Raw genomic sequence first — 22,671 nt, 5'->3', positions numbered from 1 at the left:
TAGCCGCTCTAAAGATCTCTCCTGTGGATCCTTCTCTGTCCCTCCACCTTCTGCAGGAGATGATGAGCCGCAGTGAGGCAGGTTTCTTAAGAATTGCTAGGTTGGTTACATGGACTTCAAAGTCACCCGGAATTTTTTGGCCATGCCATGCGGCATGTGGGATCTTAGTTCCCCGACCAGGGATGGAACCCATGCCCCCTGCAGTGGAAGCACAGCATTTTTTTTTTTTAACGTCTTTATTGGAGTATAATTGCTTTACAATGATGTGTTAGTTTCTGCTGTATAACAAAGTGAATCAGCTACACATATACATATATTCCCATATCTCCTCCCTCTTGCGTCTCCCTCCCTCCCACCCTCCCTATCCCACCCCTCTAGGTGGTCACAAAGCAACGAGCTGATCTCCCTGTGCTATGCGGCTGGGAAGAACGGCATCTTAACCACTGGACCTCCAGGGAAGTCCCTGGAATAATTTTATAAGTCAGATGAAAAAGACAATGGGGTCAGCTAACAAGGGCGGTGCGGGGGGGGAGATCAAAGCATGTGCCAGTACCTTTGGACCTGTGCATCATTTGGGAGGGTAACACCTTCTAGAATTTGCCTATCATATTTATGGACTTCTCAGAAGACTAAAGATACAAAAATACTACATAGGATTTTTAAAAATAATGCAGGTCTATTTTCTAATTTTGTATAGGTTATAGGGAACTTGAGCTTTCTGAAAAAAGGAAAGACTATTAGCAAAATTAACGAGTTGAGGGCATGCTTGTCCTTTTGCTTTTAGCTGAAATTCTTTGTTTAGTTTAACTAACAAATATCAAACGTTTAGTGATCTTCTAAGTTAATTTGTTTTCAGTCATTGCAGCCAACTGTAAGAGGCAAGTAAGCTTTAAGTGTCTCTGAAACGCATTGGTATTGAAAAACCTCAGTTTCACTATAATACTGAATATGTGGAATAACATTTAACTCAGGAGAGAGAACCAAACGGAATTCGGATGCTCTAAGTGACCATCTCCACGTCCTCTCGTTTTTATACTGCACTAAGATAAATCACTTCTCGCTCCCGTTCCACCCCACCGGCCATCCTGTCTCCTCCACACCCTCATGCTTCCTGGGTCTCTTGCCTCCACTCCATCTGCCACGTGACCCCTACCCCAGGCCACTGTCCCCCCTCACCTGGCCCATGACAATGGCTTGATGCCTCCCAGCCCTCTCTCCTACCCAACACTCCCTTCTCCACAGAGCAGTCTTCTTAGAAAAGCATAAAACACGCCGCTTCCCTGCATGAAATCCTACAGTGACTGCCGACTGCGCCTGGGAGATCGGAACACCTTGCCAGGTCTGCGCTGGCCTGAGCCTGTCCGCCCACCTCCGGGACCATCCCCCGACCCCTCGCCCGCTCCTCCCTACAACATGCTCGCAACCTCCTCTGTTCTTTGCACTCACCAAGCTTTTTCCCCACTCAGAGCCTTTGCCTTTGTTGAGCCCCTGCCTGGGATGTTCCTCACGCAGATCTCTGCAGGACGGGCTGCTTCTCCTCTTCTGGGCCTCCATTTAAACAGGGCCTCGTCGGGAAGCCCTGCCCAGGCACCCGGTCTAATGCTGTCCTAAAACCACAGCGCACTCTCTCTCATGTTACTGGATACGATGGTTTATAATAAGAAATATATGTTTGGTCTTCATCCCCATGTCTGGCACAGAGCTCCTAAAACCCTTGGAATTTCCTAAGTGGTGAGAGAGATCAAGGTATCTTTGTTACATCAGTGAGGTGACTTTTGGACCCGCACCTAAGGATGGGGACTCATAGCCAGGAGAACCAACCACGTGGTTACAGGGTTGGAACCTTCAGCCCCGCCCCCTGACTTCCGCCGGGGAGAGGAGAGTGGCTGGAGGTTGAATCAATCTTCAATGGCCCATGATTTAACCAAGCATGCTTATGTAATGAAGCCTCCATAAAAACCCAAAGGATGGGGTTCAGAGAGCTTCCAAGGTTGCTGAATACGTGGAGATTGGGGAGGGCGGTGCACCTTGGGAGGGCATGGAAGCTCCGTGCCCTCTCCCTATTCCTTGCCCTATGCATCTCTTCCACCTGGCTCTTCCTGACTTGTATTCTTTTATAATACACTGGCACACTAGTAAGTAAAGTGTTTCTCCCCGTAAGCCGCTCTAGCAAAGTAACTGAACCCAAGGAGGGGTGGTGGGAGCCTCCAATCTATCACCAGTCTTTCAGAACACAGGTGACAATCTGGGCTTGCGAGTGGCATCTGTGGTCAGGGGCGGGGTGGGGTGAGGGCACTCCTGTGGACTGAGCCCTTAACCCATGGGATCTGATGCTTTCCAGGTAGATGGTGTTGGAATTGGGATGAATTGTAGGACACCCAGCTGGTGTCAGAGAATTGCTGGTGGAGTGGGGAGCCCCCCCTACTGGAATTGGTACCAGGGTCCTTCCAAGTCACTGTCTTCACTCTCTGAATGTGTGTACGTGTATACTGGTATACCGTCTGTCTCACCCACTAGAATAGAAGCTCCATGACAGAAGGAAACGTGAACCCCACATTCCTACATTCTCAGTGCCTAGAATAATGCAGAGCTCATACCAGACACCCAGTACTTGTTTGCTGAATGAATGAATATCCATTTACAACATCAGAATCCAAGGAATTGCTCAGGGTATTCAAAGAGTTGTGATTTTATTCATATATGTTGCTAAATAATTGCAAAACAAACACAGAATTTAATGAGACCAAATATATTTAACCATGAAATTTCTAAGACTCTCCCTATTAATTTTGCCCAAAACATAGCAGTTACCACAGAAAAATAATTATACATTGAGTGAGGGTTAAGACATGCATTTAAGATCTATATAAAAGGAATTATAGGTATCGATCAACACAACACAACATCTTATTCAAGTTTACAATGATTTTCTTTGGATCTCATATCAGACCTACTTAAGGAACCAACAAGTGAAGGATGCAGCCGCTGTACCAGAGGCGGGAGTGAGCGTGTGCAGGGCACGGCGCAGCGTGCTGAGCTGGGGATGCTGAGGGCCTATTCTGGCACAGCTGGAGCAGGCTGGGGGTAAGATGGAGAGAAATGTAGTCTCCTGGTAGACCAGAAGGCTGAGCTCTTACCCTTTATGCTGATGGGAACCCTGTGTATGTTTATACAGGGGAATTACATGACACGTTTGTGTTAGAAAATCACTCTTGTGCAACTGTGGGGAACAAACTGGTGACTATTACCACCGCCAGGCAACTGAGAAGGAGGGTCTGGGACAAGAAGCAGATATCATGCATGTGCCGACTTCCTCTGTCTTTTATCTTCTACAGATGGTGACTTCCACCTCAGAAATATCTTTATCATGCCCATGCATTTTTACTATTTAACCCCCTCTATCTACTCTCCCTTCCAACTTCTGGCCAGTTACTTTAGTTGGAATTCTTTCAAAAAATTCTCTCTCACATAATTCATCCTTTCAAGAAATTTATTTGAGTGCCTCTTAGATACCCCAAACCTCTGGGCACTCGAGTTCCAAAATTGTTCCTATCTTGGTTCTTTTTGTAGGAAAAAAAAAAGTAAGAACTATAATAAAGCTCAGTCCTCTATGAATGCCATTTTCCCCAGTCACTAATTTAGATTCTCTGTGCTCCCCAACCTTTGCATATGCATGCAGGGCGGGGCAGGGGAGGGACACAACTAAGAAGATGTGACTTCCATGACAACCTACGTTCACCCCTTCCCAGATGATACCCATAGCTTTCCAAAAGACACCTACCAGAAAGACAAACATAAATCTATTTCCTTTCATCTTAAAGTATCCATCTTCATACCCATCAAATACGAAAAGGAAAGCTGTAATTTTTCCAGGTGGATCACATCACAATAAACTATAATGCAACCTTGAAAGTTCCCCAGAGTTCATCTTCTATCTTAGCCTTCTTTAAATAATCTTTTTTTCCCAAGTACCAGCATTCCGTTTGAATCATCCTGTTTTGCTCTTTATTTTTACATACTGTTTTCCATCGTAAATGTCAATTCACTCTGTATTCTGGATTGAAGAGTTACCTTTGACCCTAACAAAGTTCATGAACCAAAGCAACCTACTTACAAATGTAGTTCTGAAACTGTACTAATTTATCATTGGGAAACTGCCAATGTAAAAAGGCATTCAAGAGATCGTTTGATAAGTGCCCAGTCTCTTATAACAAAATATAATTACCACTCTGTGTCTGTAGATGAGGGTTTGTATATGTGCTGCCGAAGCGAGCACTGTAGATGAGGGTTTGGATGACATAATTTCAAAGATTGCTTCAGACTCTCAAATTCTTTGATTCTATATCAATGCAGCAGAATTCTGGCATAAAAGCATAATATAGTACTGCTGTCTACCTCTATTTCCGTCTTGCTGGAGAAAACTAGCTTAATGCTCATCCAACCGGAAAAAGTAGGCTGTAATTTTAAAAAGGATAGCAAAATAGATTGGCTATTAATTTTTTCCCTTGTAATAAAGGCTTCATAATTTACTCTTTTCTAACTCAAAGTAACTCAGGACCAAAGTGTGCTTGTTTTTGTTCTCTGAACTGCCAAAATTAACACTAAAGTTAAAATTATAGATGCCAGTAAAACTACCACATGCAGTATATACCGTGACTCATAAAAATGGTCAAACATGCCTGTAAAATGTACAGTGGGCACAGTGATAATACAGGTCTATTCCTTTCAACAAAGTATTCATAGAACGACGAATGTGCCAAGTTTTATCTTCAATACCCTTGGGCCTGGGGAAATCATAAGCTCTCTGAGGTTAAGTGAACAGTTTCTCGGAGGCAGAACATCAGACGAATCTTGTGTTTTACAATTTAGTTCAATTTATTAACCCCGATTTTATGTATAGGTGTTGTTTTTGGTTCTTTTAACAGACAGTTCTTTTTAAAAAAGCTGTTCTAAAAAAACACACATCCCCTTCCTATACACCCTCTTGCAGACTGAAATACCCTTACAGGAGGGCAGAACACATGAGCCCCATCAACTCACAGGCTGCTTCATTTTAAGCAGCTTTCCCTTGAAACCAAATTATTATACTTGACTTTCAAATGTTTGTGTCTGATATTTAAAAGGCACCCGGCATTGAAAAAGGCATTTTTACCAGTTTACTGTATGTCTGGCTTAAATGCCACTGATCTCAGAAATTTAAGGCTGAGTCTTCATTGCAATTGTCGATGGCAGTAAAGTTGACAATCAAAAAATTTTTTGGAAAATTTAGAAACTCTCTAACAGCTTTTCTAAAGCTCCCCGGTGCTTTATTTCAACACTTGATGGAGTTCTCTTAAAGAAGGTCTAAGTCCTAAGCTTATTATTTAGATAAATTGTTTTAATTCAAAAGAAAATGTAAATAAGAGGCTTTCATTAATAATACTACAGTTAATGGTGTCTATTAGCTATGACTTACTAAGAAACTTCTAATGAGAGTTAAATAAGAGTGGTCATGGTGGCAGATGGCAGATACACACACACACACACACACACACACACGGGTTAACGTCCACCGTATCACGTGAATCTGCTTAGCAGCCTGTCTAATGCAGAGATGCACTAGGTGTAATGACAAATCAACTGGTTCATTGGTTTACAGAAGAAACCCATTATCTTCCCCAGGCTACAAGCTTTCATTAGTCATATTAGCTACTACTCTTGCTACTGAGATTTGACTACTGATGAAACACTGTCATAGGATAAGCAGAGATGCAAGTCACAAAGGGTGGAGAATCAGATAGAGAAGGCAATCAATGGATAGGGAGAAGTGAGAACTCCGTAGGTTAGGAGCTGTCTTCACCATCACCAAGGATGATAACAGACATCTCTCTAATCATAGACATCGAACACTTCTGGACCGTTCCACTGCTGCAATAGATTTGTAGCTGAAAAGTCACAATGAAAATATGAGCCATCGGGCCAATTATCCGTTTCCATAATTCAAACCTTTGCTAAGAAGTCTGCACATTATAACCCGAGTGGGGTGTATGTTAGGCACTATGGAATAAAACATTCACACATCGGGCACTCAAATGTTGTTGAGTAAATAGGTACTACACATATAGACGAGGCAAGGTAAGACCCTGCTAACCGCCGAGATGTTTCCCATCAACAGCAGCCTCCTTGCTCCCTAGTCCCTCATCCAGGGCTAAGTGAAGGCCATTTACCACCAGCGATAAAATCATGATGAAATACCAGTCCTAGATGACAACAGGTAATAAGAGCTCTCAGATGTCATGCAATTCTGTAAGGCATTGGCTAACAAGAGTCCTGTGCAACAGAGCGTCTTCTTTTTCTTCATTATAAGCTCATCACGTAGGACAGAATCTAAAGCCCTATTTTAAGCTATCACATACTTCTCTTCCTTCTCCATTCTGTATCAGAACCTAGCCTAACACCAGAGACATATCAGATGCTCCAAATTCTTTTGATGATATTTCTCAACTATAGTTCCATAAATCAGTGTAAAATGTCCAGGGTCACTCTCTTCCACTCTTAAGTTAGACTCACCACAGCTGATTCTTAACCTTTGTTTTCTTTGCTTCATCTGTTTAGGTCCCAACTACACTGTAACCAATTTCTGTAAAATACAGTTGTAATAGAACCAGAAGGCCTAATTAAATACAGTTCAAATATATACGTTGATAGTTCCCAAATTACAACCAAATCGTACAGAATGACTGCCACCAAATCCCCAATGAAGGAACACCTACCACCCTTTCAAGCTGTCATTGACAGAACTATAGACAAGTACCCAGGGATGAAAGAGTACAAAAGGCCAGACAGACACACACACAGAAAAAACTCCCAACTCACTGTACCGGAAGTAACTTTTCTCGCCAAAGTCTGGCATTACCAGACAGTGGTAGAGGCCGTGGACTTTGTAAGCCAAAACTTTAAGTTCAGAGCCCAGTTCTGCTCCGCATTAGCTGTGTGATTTGGAGCAAATTAATTCATTTTTTGAGTCTCACTGTCTTCTTTTGTAAGGTGTACACAGTGATGTTCACCTTGTAGAGTTATTGAGGGGATTAAGTGCTGACATGGTCCCTGACACCTAATAGATATTTAATAAGTAGTTAGTATTAAAATTATTGTCCCCAAGCCTATCTAAATTTATTCAACTTACTCTTTTACAGTGTTTGAATTTCTACTAAGAGGAAAATCATTTGATCTTTAAAAAAAAAGCCTTTAAAAAATCATCTAAGGCGTGGAAAGGCTAGGAGGGTAGTGGTCTATCTCACACTAGTATGAATTAGTTCAATCAGATTGCTCACCTCTTGATTCTTATCTGTGAGCATGGGCACTGAGTGAATGGAATATTTTGCCTGGGAGGCAGAAAAGTTAAAAGATATATTTATAAACATACAGCATTTGGGATGTATTATTGGGCTGGAAGGGAATGGGAAACATGCATTACGTAGGGACTTTGGAGAGAGAAGAACAACAGAAGATGGGAAATTGTTTGGATAGAGAGTCACAAGTATATAAAGTTGGCCTATTTTAAGATTTTGTCTGGGCCAATACTTTACCTGGGAAAGGGAAAGGAAACTCAGCACCTAAGTATAATGCTCTTAGTGCTAAAGATCAGTGATGCTAGGAGCTAAATAATTTCTGATGCAACCTGGGAGGCAAAAAGTCATTATGGTTATCTCTTCTAAGGAAAACATCCTGTAGGATTCACAAGAGTGACTTTCACACAAAACTTCAGAATTTAGCATACTCCTTACTTAAGGATGGCTTGTCCAATAATATTATTCTTCCTATTCAAATAAACCATAATCAGTGTCCATATTTAAGGGACTCACCTTCACATCTGTTCTTAACAACAACAATCCTTTACAAGCAGTGTAAGGCACTATCTGTAATCATATCTCAAGGTAAGAACAATCATCATTTCTAGAGTTACATACTTAACTCTTGAGGTCTACCCCAGCATTAGTCTACCCGAGGAAGACTATTTAAATGAACAAATAGATCATTCGCACCCTCTGTGACAAATTAATGCTTTTTGCACTGCCTTTCTTCCTAATCAACTATTTGTTGAGTGCTTTCCATGTGTAGAGAACTGCTAGGAGATGGGAATTGTAGAGAAAGGCACAAATCTTGATCCTTGCCTTCAGTGAGCTTATAATTTAGGTGGGGAAACATGACATAAATGTGTAGAAATATAAGCAATTATAATATGTTCAAATTACTGTTTAAAATGTCCTTAGAAGAGATGTAAGAAGAAAATACTTGAATGGCTAGCAAATTAACTCCTATAATTCCTATAATAGGAATTTGGTCTAATTATATCTATCTGTCTGTCTATCTAGAGGAGTTAATTCTATAACAGGACTAAGAAATGACCTCCTGCTGGAGTATCAGAGAAAGCCCTTCTGTGGGAGGGAGATTTTGAATAAGGTATTTAAGGATGAGTAGAACTGATGGGTGTGGGGACATTATATTCTCAACATGGTATGATGTGATCAAACATCCTTTGAAACTGACTCAACATCCTCAACTTTGCTTTGAAAATGTCAAGTACTAGGCACAAAGAAAGGAAACAAGCATTCTTTCCTTTGGTGAAAGGGTGAGCTACGGGGGTGGATATGAGAGCAAAGAGAAAAGAGATGTTTGAGGGGCCTGTCCAACGTACGGTTTGCATTATTCTAAAATGTTCTAATTATTATTACAAATGCATTTAACATTCTCAGAAATATTTTTTTAATGGAAAGCGCTAAAACCATAAATTTGATGAAGTCGTAAAACCATGCTTTCAGATTTGCCAAGTTTCACTTTGGAAACGTAGCATGTAATGTACATTTAAGAACCAAATTTTACCACCTCACTATTTAAAAAGAAAAAAAAAAAGCTTTTGTGTGAAAAGCCCATGGATGTTGTAAGAAAACAGCTCTGTAATCATCTGGATCCTACAACGGACTATGATGAAATATGCTTACTTCCCTCAGCAGTTAATAGCAACCTCTGTCTGATGTTGGAAGCAGTCCCTGAGCATATAAAGCAGGCTTTCTTGGATTTTAGTGCATTGCATGTAGGTTAACAGGCCAAATAACACACAAATTTAGGGACTATATTGAGAAGAAAAAATTTCAAATAATATTTACTGAATGCCTCCATCAGAGGAGTGAAAGAGATATTACAGCTGATGGAAATCTGGAGCAGTTTAATTATTTCCTATTTGCACCTCCTACAGCTGACTCTAGTTTCTGATGTGAGGCTGTGACATGAATCATGCTGGCGAGGTTGCATCTGGTGGGCACCTCCATGAAGCACTTCTACTGCCTAAGATTGAGGGATTATCACAGCAAGACCATGTTTCAGAGGACAGGGCACCCTTACTGAGGGGGTTGATTACCATACATTTGTATCCATATCCATACACAATATGGATACATTTTACCATATTTCTTTGCACACAACAACTCTTGAAAGAAAAGCAGGGGAGACCTACCTGACCCTTTCTGGACTGGCTCCATCCCCCAGGTAGCTTTGGCGCTAAAGCCTGGTGCACGCTAGGGGGTAGTATTCAGGCACAAGAAAGAGCCAGTAACAGAAACGGACGTCCTAGAATCTGGAATAAGAAAAAGAGTAAACTTTCAAGTCATAATATCCTAAATGAGCATTTCAGATTGGCTACTGAGGGCACGTCGCACCCAACAGGAATCTGGTACTTTACCTTGGTACGTCTACTTGGAGAAAAGAAATGAGTCCCAGAACTCTCAGCTCTTCTGACAATTCAGGGCTGGAGATACTGATACAAGTTCAGCTCAAAAGCTGGCAAAAAGCACCTTTAAAAAGCTTTATGAATGGACTTTGCTGGTAATGACTTTAGAGGGAAAAAATCCTCTTTCCCATTCTTTCCTCCTTTTTGCCTGGAACAGCTGGCATCCCGTCCCATGCCTAGTCCCATCTATCATGGCCACTGGTCCTGAGCCAATATCCCACTGCAGTGCCTTGGGAATCTGCAGTGTCACTCCTCTTCTGCCTTGTTCTCTGCAAAGTGAAGTCATAGGGACGGATCAGCCAACCTGACTTCTCATTACCCTGCCCAGAATCCTTTGTGAGCTGAAATGAGTCATCACTCCAAGAAAAGCTACAGCCTCTGGTTGTCGGTACGGGCTCCTTTGTCTGTGCAATGCGGAGACTCTGGGCTGGGAATGCACCCCAGGCCCCGGGCTACCAGGGGCACATCCTCCTCTCCAAGGAGCCCAGGCCCCCTCCCATGCATTGAGCACCAACTCAGATCTTTTCATCATGAAAACAGGGAAAAAGGGCAAATACCTCCAGATGCTTGGAGAAAAGACACACACACATTAACAATGATCCGGCATCATATACTCACCAGTTCATAATTATAAACCTGACACATGTGCTCTTTTGTTTTTTCTTTCTTTTTTTTTTAAGGCTGGCTTTTCATTGCAGAGAAGGACGTGTCTCCCTCCTGTGTGTAAAAGGCGGTTCGACTGTACCCTGGATCAAAGTTTAGCTGCAGCGAGCTATTTGTCATAAATTCCAGTTGCCGGGCAAGTCCTTGCAAGCCTGGGTCGCATCATTCCCAACGCAGCGCCGGGCGCCTTGCAGCAGAGACAGCCTAGGAGCCAGCACAGCTTCTGCCAGGAGAAGGGCGGCATGGGGAATGAGGTCACTATGTCAAGAGCTCGTTCTCCCCGTGAGGTGCCCCTGAGCGCCCAACACCACGGAAACCACGGCGGGGAGGGGGGTGGGACGATGCATAGGGTTTCTTTTACATTGCTGCTTCCTCTGCTTTTTCTCTTTTCTCTTTTAGAATTTCTGTGCCTCAGATCGGTAAGGCACAAAAAAGCCATTCCAGATCTGTGCAAAAGCATCCTTTTCACTGCACTGTTTGTACTGCACCACACGCTTGATGAGCCCCACGCTGAATCACTCATGCATAGGCACGTGTACACATTGTATTTCCACACCCACGGACACACGGACACACGGAGGAACTTATTTCGACAGAACCGTAGAGAAAATGATTCATCTCTGTTTACAGTACAAGAAACGACACAGAAATGGCTCGAGACGGAAAAGGGGTGGGAGTTGGGAGAGAGGAGAGGAGAAGAGGAATATCAACCATCCCGTTAAGACCACAAAAAAATGGAGTCTGAGAAGAAAAGAATAATTAAGAAGGACGTGAATGGTGTTGTGTTGGTAATAATTCTGCCCAAACTCCCCCAAACAAAATAATACCCAAGCAGGCACCTCTCACTAGCTCCACTCAGGAACCAAAGAGATACCGATAAATTATCCCCTACTCCGAAATGAAGTAGATTTGGGTAGCTGAGGATGTCTGCAGAGCAAATTCTCCCACATCCTCGTGAATACAGTAGCTAACCAACAATAAAGATGAAGTCTAGGATGAGACTGCAGCTGGGAAGTACAAAAATGTAATGCATCGCTCAGCAAGACTATCCCGAATCTCTGAGTTAGAAGGGTTGCCAGGCTAAAGCTCCACCAGAATCACAGGGTGTCTTCGCACCTGTGATTTAGCCCGTCTTCAAGGACCTCTTCCCTCAGAGCTCGGGCCTCGTCCAAGCCAGGCACATCCTCCGGTGAAGGCCTCCCCCGCCAGCTGAGTCCTGGAACCCCACACGGTGGTTCCCATTCTGCCCTCGGAAAGCTAAACAACGTAGAACCTTCTTCTGTCTGATAACTCATCTGATGGCTACAAATAATAATCCCGTGCCTGCATTCTAAGCCGTCTCTTCTCTAGCTGCCCACAGTCTGGGACACCGTGGGTAAGTCTATGTGCATTTATGGATCCGCTGGTACGTTCCATCTCAACATGATTAAATAAAGCTTCTTCAGCTCCTTCTACCACCTGACACTTTTCAAATCCTCTGCCCTCCTGGTTGCTCGCCTTTGCTCCCGCTCGGGCGTATCAAACTCCCTCTAAAAATGTCATATGAAGAACGAGATAGACTCTAACTGTGTCTCCCCACGGCACCACCACCTCCCCCACTCTGGACTTTATATTCACCTGGTCTAAGACAGTGGTAGGCTTTTGGCTGTTGTCACACTTTCAAGCCCTAGAGAACTTTTTCACATTATCTGCGATTAAATCAGGTCTCATTTATGCAATTAAAAAAAAAGAAAGAAAATGTCATCAATTATGCCATATTCATCTTATCAGAAACGGTCTGGTTGTGATGTTGCCTTCCAATGCATTAATTCCTCTCCTTGGATACGCCATCTGAGCTCCCCGCCGTGACAATGACTCAGTCTGCAGCCAAGCGCCAGGGCCTCCTCCCGAGACAGCTCACCTTTGCTCAACACTCTCTGAGCTTGTTTATGTTGGTAGTCATTATAAATCCACCGAAATCCACCTAACTCAGCCCATTCCTCTTAGGCATAGTCTGATCACTCTAAGGTCCGAAGGCATGCCCAATAAATAAACCCTGCACCTTAAGAAGGAAATGATGTGCTATATAAAAGTTAAGATCTAAATCGAGATATCTTGACCTCTGGCAATCTAAGAGCATCTAGGGAAGCAGCTCTAGGTCACTGGACCACCCCTCGACAGCTAAAAACTCAAGTTTCCTCTATGACATAGAAAAGGTTAAGTAAGTGGATAAATATTTTCTAATATCCAAGCGTGTATGTTTCCATCTCTATGTGGGCCTACTATGCCCACCTATAAAAACTCATCCAAGCTTTACAAGGACCCACTAAGGTAAGTACTGTTATTAGCACCATTTTAAAAAGAAATTAATTGCCCTCCTCAAGCTTCCACAACTGGTTAAGTGGCAGAGGCAAGATTTGAACCTGGGGCAGGAGGCCTCAGAGGTCTACCTGTCGACTATAGCCACTGGAAACAAAATTTAAAAAAAAACAGAACTCCATCCCTCAACTTTTACCTTTAAATGGAAGCCAATTCCCTCTGTCAGCACATGAGGCCAGTAAGGTGAGGCTCCCAGGCTGGAAGCAGGTGCCTTTGCTCAGTTCTCTAGCCCCTAACGGAGCGTGTTCCAGCCTCAGCCACGGACTGTCATCGAATGGCCATGCAAAGGGGTGCAACTGACCCGCCAAAGCCATAACCTCCTTTTGCAGTCCTACTAATAAGGAGATGAGTTTTATGATGGACACTCATTAGCCTCAACTCAGAAATAAAGGCAAGAAATCAAGGCACTCTGATGTCTCAGATGCCAGTCTCTGATGGAGAGATGAACACAAGAATCAACTACAGACATAATTAGCAGCCCTCCTCCTCCGTCTGGTACCTTTTGCTCCTCTGAATAATAGCGGCAGTGGTACAGTCAAGACTTATGAACCTCACATAGAACATCGCAGAGGTGATCTCCTCGGCTGGTGAGGTGTAGGCAGAGGCTGCGCTTGGCATGGGACTGGTTCCTTGGCAGAGGATTAAGTGGCAGCACCAGTAGTGACACAGTCACACAGGATCTTTAAAAAACGCTTTGATGACTAATGGTATAGCACGGTCTTAGGGCGACTGTACTTGATAAAACAGAGAGCCACGAAATGCCCTCAAATCAATGAAAGATATCTATTAGGGGCCTAACTGCAAATACTTAAGATAGTGTACATAAGGCAGGGTATATACATGGGTACACAAACTTTTTCATGAACAAATGACATGGTCTCCACTCTCAAGAAGCTTCTAATGAACTCGAGGAGATAAGATCTTCACACATAAAAAGCACCAAGAATACAAGACAATGTCTGTCAAAAGGGAGGAAGAGGTAACAGGTGCCCCTAAAAATGCAGGAGAAAGAACCTGAAGCAGGTTGAAGCAGTCAGGAATGGCTTCCAGGCAGGACAAGCTCGTCCTAGCATCTGGACAACAGGGAAAGGGCGTTCCATCAGTTAGAGCGTGAGCTCCATGAAGAGAAGGATTTTTGCACGCTCTATTGTTTACAGATGCATTCTTTTTTTAAATTGAAGTAGAGTTGATTTACAATGTTGTACCAATCTCTGCTGTGCAGCAAAGTGACTCAGTTATACACATATAGACATTCTTTTCTATATTCTTTTCCATCATGGTTTATCACAGGATACTGAATATAGTTCCCTGTGCTATATAGTAGGACTTTGTTGTTTATCCATCCTATACATAATAGTGTACATCTGCTAATCCTAAACTCCCCATCCATCCCTCCCTCACCCCCACTCCCCCTTGGCAAGCACAAGTCTGTTCATTCAGATACATTCTGGAAGGGTGCTTAGCCACCGGCAGGCAATAAATAAATTTGTGCTGAATGAATGAATGACCTGGAGAGAGGAAGTATGAACCAAGGTATGGAAGTACGGATGGGAGGCGCATGAGGCAGGAGAAGAGGGTTCATAGCGGGGAGTAGAGGAGAGGAGGCAAGAAGAGGTGTCCTAAGATCCGATTAAGAACGAATCCGTCTTTGAACGAATAAGAAAATGACCCACCTGATATCTGCAATAAATTTCACTTATTTGTTATAGCCTTAATCAGTCTCCCCCCTAAGAAGCATTACCCCTATGTGAACCCCACAATCTCTAAAAACAAGTATTTATAAGCTGACGGCAGCTCATTAGAGGGAAGCTATGTTGACGGCATGGTCAGACGTTGCTCCCCTCCGGGGTCTTCTCCACCTCCCATCACCACGGAGAAAGAAGTCTGTGATGCCAGGACTCTCTTCCCTTTGCAAAACTGTACCAATGGGGAAGAAAAAAAATTCTAGTCTGTAGCAATATTATATTAAACCTACCCTAATTCAATGTAGTTCAACTCGACCAACGTTTATTAAACACAACGTGGAAGACTCTCTGCTTGTCGCTGAGGTCAGTACAAGGATGAAGAAGTTACAGCTCCTGTCCTCACAGTTTTGCATCAACATCTGAGTCATTCAAGGCAAAGAGGGACAGAGTGCCAGGAGAACAGCGAAAGATGGTTATTTCTCATACAAGAGAAAGATGGCAAGGAAGCACGGCGAGAACTGGGCAGCGTTTCAGGAACAAGGCAGCAGTTAAGGGACCCCAAAGATGGGTAAGGAAAGGGGGAGGAAGAGAAAAGTTGGAGACGTCTTTCCAGGCAGTGGAGCAGTGCTGATGTGGAGTAGAGAGTCCAGGAGGTTTCGGAGCATGGCTGAGGGTCTATCTGGCGTGGCTAGTGTGGAGTCACGAAGGAGATGGGTAGAGATGAAGCCAAAGAGTAAGTCAGGCAAGATAAGATTTTGAAGAACACGAAATTCTAGGAGAAAGGCATTAAAAGCTTTTACAGGGGAGTGGTGCTACTAACGCTGAAAGTTTAGGTTACTCTGGCAATGGGGTATGGGATGCATCCAAAGAGAGAAGATAATTAATTACTGAGACAAGGGAAGAGCCAATTATTGTGAGAGACCAAATGAGATGCAAAGAGGGCTTAAACAAGGAACAGAGAGAGGCCCAGAGATATGAGGTACTTTCCTGTTTCACGAAGGGACTGTCCAAAATTTCCAGCATGAAAATCAGAAATGCATTTCTAGAAGTACCATGTACACCTAACACAACTTGCCCAGAATCTATCCAACTGTCCGTGCTATGGTGATAGTCTGACATTTGGAGAAGTGCCCAGGGTAGAACATTAGTTCAAATTGACAAATAAAGGGAAGAGACGAAACCCTCTAAACAAAAATTCTTGGGCACCCATAACAGATCAGACTTTCCTGGTTGCAAAAAAGCTGGGAAAAAGGCACAAATTAAAACTTCAGTGAAAGTGGTTTCAAAAACAGAAAGCTCCAAAGATTTCAAGGCCTTTATAGCCCAGGGTTTACTGAGTTATGTGCATTTTTATTACGGTGGAAGAAACAATTTCAATTAAGTTGGATTTGATGCAGCACGGTATAGGCAAGGAAACTAAATATTTACAGAACAAATACACTTGGTATCCCAAGTGTTACAGAGCATCAGTGTGAACACAAACTGAAGAGCATGGCTATTCTACGTAACTTAATAAAATTTTCAAACATCTTTGGATCGGTCAATTCTCATAGGATTAGGAACACAGAATAGCATTTTCGAGCTGGAGGAGACAGAAAGTCATCTAGTATATTGTCATGTGACTGAAGATAATCCTAGGGGCCAAGTGGGGAAGATGACTTGCCCAAGGTAACACAGAGTTAGTAGCAAAGCTAGAATTAGCATCCAGACCTCCTGATTCTCAGTGCAGACATCCCACCACTACTCCACAACACCCTGTACAATTGATTCAAAGAAAATTAAACTCTAAGGCTTCGCCGATGCACTTTGGATACAATACAATAAATTAAGGAGGCAGATGTGCAATTCTCCATACTACACGGTGGGATAGATTATTTCTCTGCCCTCAGTTCTTCTAATCAATGTCCAAAGAAGGCAAGGAAGGAAAAAGATGAAAGTGAGAAAAACGGAGAGCCTGTGAGTTTTCAGTTTAAAAGACAGAGTTTAAATTGTCATGTTTTGATATCAAGTGGTAAGAAAACTATGGAAAAGTGTGGGGAAATGAGAGGTTACCCTTCTCAATTGTGATTTTATTACAACAGCATTTGGATTTGGGGACTATTCATTTCCAACACACCTGAATGTATCTCAGACATTTCTACTCAGTATTTTCCATTGCACAGGATAGTGAAGGGATGCCCAGAGAAGTTTGCAATACACAGAAAAAAAAGATTCTGTTTGGAAGTCTCCCTGAAATTCATACAAGCTCTATATTATACTCTCTAACATATCGCTTTTGTCTTAATAATAAAATTTTTAAAAATTGTATCCATTGAACAACATTCAACATTACTTTCCAAAATTTACAAGTGAACTGACCCTCTGGAAAGACCTTCACGTTGATCTTGAGGCTGTATAAACCTGCAGTATAGGGCCCCGGTCCCTGGAGGCAAATATGCTGTCAATTTGAGAAGCAACAACTACATCTGAAAATACACCTGAAAGAGGTATTTCCCAATTAGCTTTCAGAGTTATCATCAGTATTTCAGTTGCTTTAAAGATACACCATTATTGGGTCCTAGAGCTCTTTTAGCTGGAATTATTTAGAAGGTCAAAGAGCTGAGAAACTGAATTACTTTATCACTGGCTTATTTAATTATGACCAAGTTATGCTCTCTGTGGGCTGCATTCCTCCTCTGTAAGATGGAATCGGGGAAAAAAATATGAAAGTTGCAAAGGCTGCCATATTTTTTCAAAGGAGACATATCTCCAGAGCTAACCTCTGACCTCAAGGTGCTTCCAATTAACTAAGGAATGAAAAGTAAACACACATGAAAAGAAGGTATCACAATACTTTCCCAAGAAAACTATGAATAAGAGGGGAAAAATGACTGAAACTAAGTCCAGATGGACTGGAAAGTAAAGAAATACCGGCCAAATCTTTCCATCATGAAGCTGAACTCGGCGTACTGGGTTATATTCATATTTCCTACAGGTTCCCATAGAATCTGTCAAAAGGCGTGAGCCACTAAACCAACACACGCTTCAGAGAAGTTGAGTCTTTCCATGGACTGCTTTCCTGACATTTCAATACACCCTGGTCTGACTGCAACTAATGGCTACTCTATCCCTACTCCCAGAATGAGAACAGGGTTCACTGTATCTTCAGTACCCCAAAGAGTGGTTTCAGCCCCTAAAATGATCAAATATTTGTTGACTGAAAACAAAACATTATTTGGGTTCATTATCACACACTTCTCCATATCCACTAACTTCTTTTGCTGACGTCAATCCTCAGGGTTACCTCCACAAATCGTCTTATAGAATTTAGATCATACACCTTTATTAATAAAGTGTTTATAAAGCTAGGGAAAAAAATCATAAAATCCTGATGTCAAAAACTACAAGCCAGTCATATTTTGCTTTTATCTCTCTATAATGAATAGATGAAAATAAGAGAATTTCTTTGTTGCCCGAGATCACAGTGATTATACAATATATTTGCTCAGTGTAATACAGTAGCTACTGGCCACATGTGGTTACTTAATTTAAACGAAATTAAAAGTTTAGTTCCTCTATTTCAAGTGTTCATTAGCTACATGGCACTAGTAGTCACCATATTGGACACAGCACATAGAGAACATTTCCATCATTTCAGAAAGTTCTACTGATCAGTACGATCTGGTTCACTGAGAAGCAATCACAAGACTATCAGGTATCATTCACTTTGACCATGAAAACCCATAATTTTTAAAACATAATTTTAAAAATTAACATAAGCAAAATCAAGGACTTTTTTTTAAAATTTATTTTTTATTTATTTTATTTTTGGCTGCTTTGGGTCTCCGTTGCTGCACGCGGGCTTTCTCTAGTTGCAGCGAGGGGGGCTACTGTTCATTGCGGTGTGCGGGCTTCTCATTGCGGTGGCTTCTCTTGCTGTGGAGCACGGGCTCTAGGCACGCGGGCTTCAGTAGCTGTGGCACATGGGCTCAGTAGTTGTGGCTCCCGGGCTCTAGAGTGCAGGCTCAGTAGTTGTAGTGCACGGGCTTAGTTGCTCCGTGGCATGTGGGATCTTCCCAGATCAGGGCTCGAACCCGTGTCCCCTGCATTGGCAGGCGGATTCTTAATCACTGCGCCACCAGGGAAGCCCTCACACATCTTAGTTTTAAACATAATCAGGAAAAATACTGGTTGGAAATTTGCAAACACAAAAAGCGTTTATCTTTTGGTTGGTGAGATTACAGCTGACCAGATTTGAGATTTTTTCCAAATTTCCTAACATTTCTGTACTGAATATGTGTTACTTCTTTAATTAGAAAAAAATTTTTAATGTCATTTAAAATATTTGCCCCTTAAATCAGACATTCTGAGGTCCTTTCCAGTCCTTTTCTTGCTGCAGTGGGGATTGCATGCTTGCCTAGAATTTTGTACTCCTCCTCCAGGTAGGTGATATCGATAGAAGGATGTTTGGAATACCAGGACTACTGCTCAGAGAATTCTTCACTAATTTTTATGGGGTCAATCCACTTCTTTCTCCCAAGAAGGCTCCAGGTAAAATGCTTCACCCTCTGGATAACTGCGATTTTCTCTTTGTTGTCTTTCAGAAGGCTGATTGGTAACACACACCATCCAGGGAACCCCTATTTTTTTTTTTTTGAATTTTATGTTATTTATTTTTTATACAACAGGTTCTTATTAGTCATCAATTTTATACACATCAGTGTATACATGTCAATCCCAATCTCCCAATTCATCCCACCACTACCACCCCCTCGCCACTTTCCCCCCTTGGTGTCCATACGTCTGTTCTTTACATCTGTGTCTCTATTTCTGCCCTGCAAACCAGTTCATCTGTACCATCTTTCTAGGTTCCACATATATATGTTAATATACGATATTTGTTTTTCTCTTTCTGACTTACTTCATTCACTCTGTATGACAGTTTCTAGATCCATCCACGTCCATACAAATGACCCAATTTTGTTCCTTTTTATGGCTGAGTAATATTCCATTGTATATATGTACCACTTCTTTATCCATTCATCTGTCAATGGGCATTTAGGTTGCTTCCATGACCTGGCTATTGTAAATAGTGCTACAATGAACATTGGGGTGCATGTTTCTTTTTGAATTATGGTTTTCTCTGGGTATATGCCCAGTAGCGGGATTGCTGGGTCATATGGTAATTCTATTTTTACTTTTTTAAGGAACCTCCATACTGTTCTCCATAGTGGCTGTATCAATTTACATTCCCACCAACAGTGCAAGAGGGTTCCATTTTCTCCACACCCTCTCCAGCATTTGTTGTTTGTAGATTTTCTGATGATGCCCATTCTAACTGGTGTGAGGTGATACCTCATTGTAGTTTTGATTTGCATTTCTCTAATAATTAGTGATGTTGAGCAGCTTTTCATGTGCTTCTTGGCCATCTGTATGTCTTCTTTGGAGAAATGTCTATTTACGTCTTCTGCCCATTTTTTGATTGGGTTGTTTGCTTTTTTAATATTGAGTTGCATGAGCTGTTTATATATTTTGGAGATTGATCCTTTGTCCGTTGATTCGTTTGCAAATATTTTCTCCCCTTCTGAGGGTTGTCTTTTCGTCTTGTTTATGGTTTCCTTTGCTGTGCAAAAGCTTTGAAGTTTCATTAGGTCCCATTTGTTTATTTTTGTTTTTATTTCCATTACTCTAGGAGGTGGATCAAAAAAGATCTTGCTGTGATTTATGTCAAAGAGTGTTCTTCCTATGTTTTCCTCTAAGAGTTTTATAGTATCCAGTCTTACATTTAGGTCTCTAATCCATTTTGAGTTTATTTTTGTGTATGGTGTTAGGGAGTGTTCTAATTTCATTCTTTTACGTGTAGCTGTCCAGTTTTCCCAGCACCACTTATTGAAGAGACTGTCTTTTCTCCATTGTATATTCTTGTCTCCTTTGTCATAGATTAGTTGACCATAGGTCTGTGGGTTTACCTCTGGGCTTTCTATCATGTTCCATTGATCTATATTTCTGTTTTTGTGCCAGTACCATATTGTCTTGATGACTGTAGCTTTGTAGTATAGTTTGAAGTCAGGGAGTCTGATTCCTCCAGCTCTGTTTTTTTCCCTCAAGACTGCTTTGGCTATTTGGGGTCTTTTGTGTCTCCATACGAATTTTAAGATTTTTTGTTTTAGTTCCATAAAAAATGCCATTGGTAATTTGATAGGGATTGCATTGAATCTGTAGATTGCTTTGGGTAGCATAGTCATTTTCACAATATTGATTCTTCCAATCCAAGGACATGGTATATCTGTTTGTATCATCTTTAATTTCTTTCATCACTGTCTTATAGTTTTCTGCATACAGGTCTTTTGTCTCCCTAGGTAGGTTTATTCCTAGGCATTTTATTCTTTTTGTTGCAATGGTGAATGGGATTGTTTCCTTAATTTCTCTTTCTGATCTTTCCTTGTTAGTGTATAGGAATGCAAGAGATTTCCGTGCATTAATTTTGCATCCTGCAACTTTACCAAATTCATTGATTAGCTCTAGTAGTTTTCTGGTGGCATCTTTAGGATTCTCTATGTATAGTATCATGTCATCTGCAAACAGTGACAGTTTTACTTCTTCTTTTCCAATTTTTATTCCTTTTATTTCTTTTTCTTCTCTGATTGCCATGGCTAGGACTTCCAAAACTATGTTGAATAATAGTGGCAGGAGTGGACATCCTTGTCTTGTTCCTGATCTTAGAGGAAATGCTTTCAGTTTTTCACCATTGAGAATGATGTTTGCTGTGGGTTTGTCATATATGGCCTTTATTATGTTGAGGTAGGTTCCCTCTATGCCCACTTTCTGGAGAGTTTTTATCATAAATGGGTGTTGAATTTTGTCAAAAACTTTTTCTGCATCTATTGAGATGGTCATATCGTTTTTATTATTCAGTTTGTTAATATGGTGTATCACATTGATTCATGTATATTGAAGAATCCTTGCATCCCTTGGATAAATCCCACTTGATCATGATGTATGATCCTTTTAATGTGTTGTTGGATTCTGTTTGCTAGTATTTTGTTGAGGATTTTTGCATCTATATTCATCAGTGATATTGGTCTGTAATTTTCTTTTTTTGTAGTATCTTTGTCTGGTTTTGGTATCAGGGTGATGGTGGCCTCATAGAATGAGTTTGGGAGTGTTCCTTCCTCTGCAATTTTTTGGAAGAGTTTGAGAAGGATGGGGGTTAGCTCTTCTCTAAATGTTTGATAGAATTCACCTGTGAAGCCATCTGGTCCTGGACTTTTGTTTGTTGGAAGATTTTTAATCAGTTTCAATTTCATTACTTGTGATTGGTCTGTTCATATTTTCTATTTCTTCCTGGTTCAGTCTTGGAAGGTTATACCTTTCTAAGAATTTGTCCATTTCTTCCAGGTTGTCCACTTTATTGGCATAGAGTTGCTTGTAGTAGTCTCTTAGGATGCTTTGTATTTCTGCAGTGTCTGTTGTAACTTCTCCTTTTTCAGTTCTAATTTTATTGATTTGAGTCCTCTCCCTCTTTTTCTTGATGAGTCTGGCTAAAGGCTTATCAATTTTGTTTATCTTCTCAAAGAACCAGCTTTTAGTTTTATTGATCTTTGCTACTGTTTTGTTTCTATTTCATTTCTTTCTGCTCTGATCTTTATGATTTCTTTCCTTCTACTAACTCTGGGTTTTGTTTGTTCTTCTTTCTCTAGTTCCTTTAGGTGTAAGGTTAGGTTGTTTATTTGAGATTTTTCTTGTTTCTTGAGGTAGGCTTGTATTGCTATAAACTTCCCTCTTAGAACTCCTTTTGCTGCATCCCATAGGTTTTGGATCGTCATGTTTTCATTGTAATTTGTCTCTAGGTATTTTTTGATTTCCTCTTTGATATCTTCAGTGATCTCTTGGTTATTTAGTAACGTATTGTTCAGCCTCCATGTGTTTGTGTTTTTTACGTTTTTTTCCCGGTAATTGATTTCTAATCTCATAGCGTTTTGGTCAGAAAAGATGTTTGATATGATTTCAATTTTCTTAAATTTACTGAGGCTTTATTTGTGACCCAAGATGTGATCTATCCTGGAGAATGTTCTGTGTGCACTTGAGAAGAAAGTGTAATCTGCTGTTTTTGGATGGAATGTCCTATAAATATGAATTAAATCTATCTGGTCTATTGTGTCATTTAAAGCTGTATTTCCTTATTAATTTTCTGTTTGGATGATCTGTCCATTGGTGTAA

General features: G+C 41.4%; 1 protein-coding gene across 11 annotated transcripts in view; it reads right to left on the bottom strand.

The window, feature by feature from the left end:
• Positions 1-22,671, bottom strand: part of STOX2 (storkhead box 2) — a 205,978-nt gene that overhangs the window by 22,923 nt on the left and 160,384 nt on the right. Inside the window, exons 1-3 of one of the 11 annotated variants that reach the window (XM_059909557.1) lie at positions 10,385-10,534; positions 9,719-10,035; positions 9,494-9,613 (exon numbers count right to left, since the gene is read on the bottom strand). The exons of 9 other annotated variants lie outside the window; for them this stretch is intronic. In XM_059909557.1, coding sequence (XP_059765540.1) covers positions 9,494-9,518 — 25 coding nt within the window. In that variant the 5' untranslated portion in view covers positions 9,519-9,613; positions 9,719-10,035; positions 10,385-10,534. Of the gene's footprint in view, positions 1-9,493; positions 9,614-9,718; positions 10,036-10,384; positions 10,535-22,671 lie in introns of those variants that run through there. One more of the 11 variants, XM_059909558.1, reaches the window with a different exon arrangement.

The sequence above is a fragment of the Balaenoptera ricei genome, chromosome 21 (genome assembly GCF_028023285.1).
Source record: "Balaenoptera ricei isolate mBalRic1 chromosome 21, mBalRic1.hap2, whole genome shotgun sequence".
In the NCBI taxonomy this organism is placed as follows: Eukaryota; Metazoa; Chordata; class Mammalia; order Artiodactyla; family Balaenopteridae; genus Balaenoptera; species Balaenoptera ricei.
The sequence above is the reverse complement of the archived record's forward strand: the minus strand, read 5'-3'. Positions and strand labels throughout refer to the sequence as shown.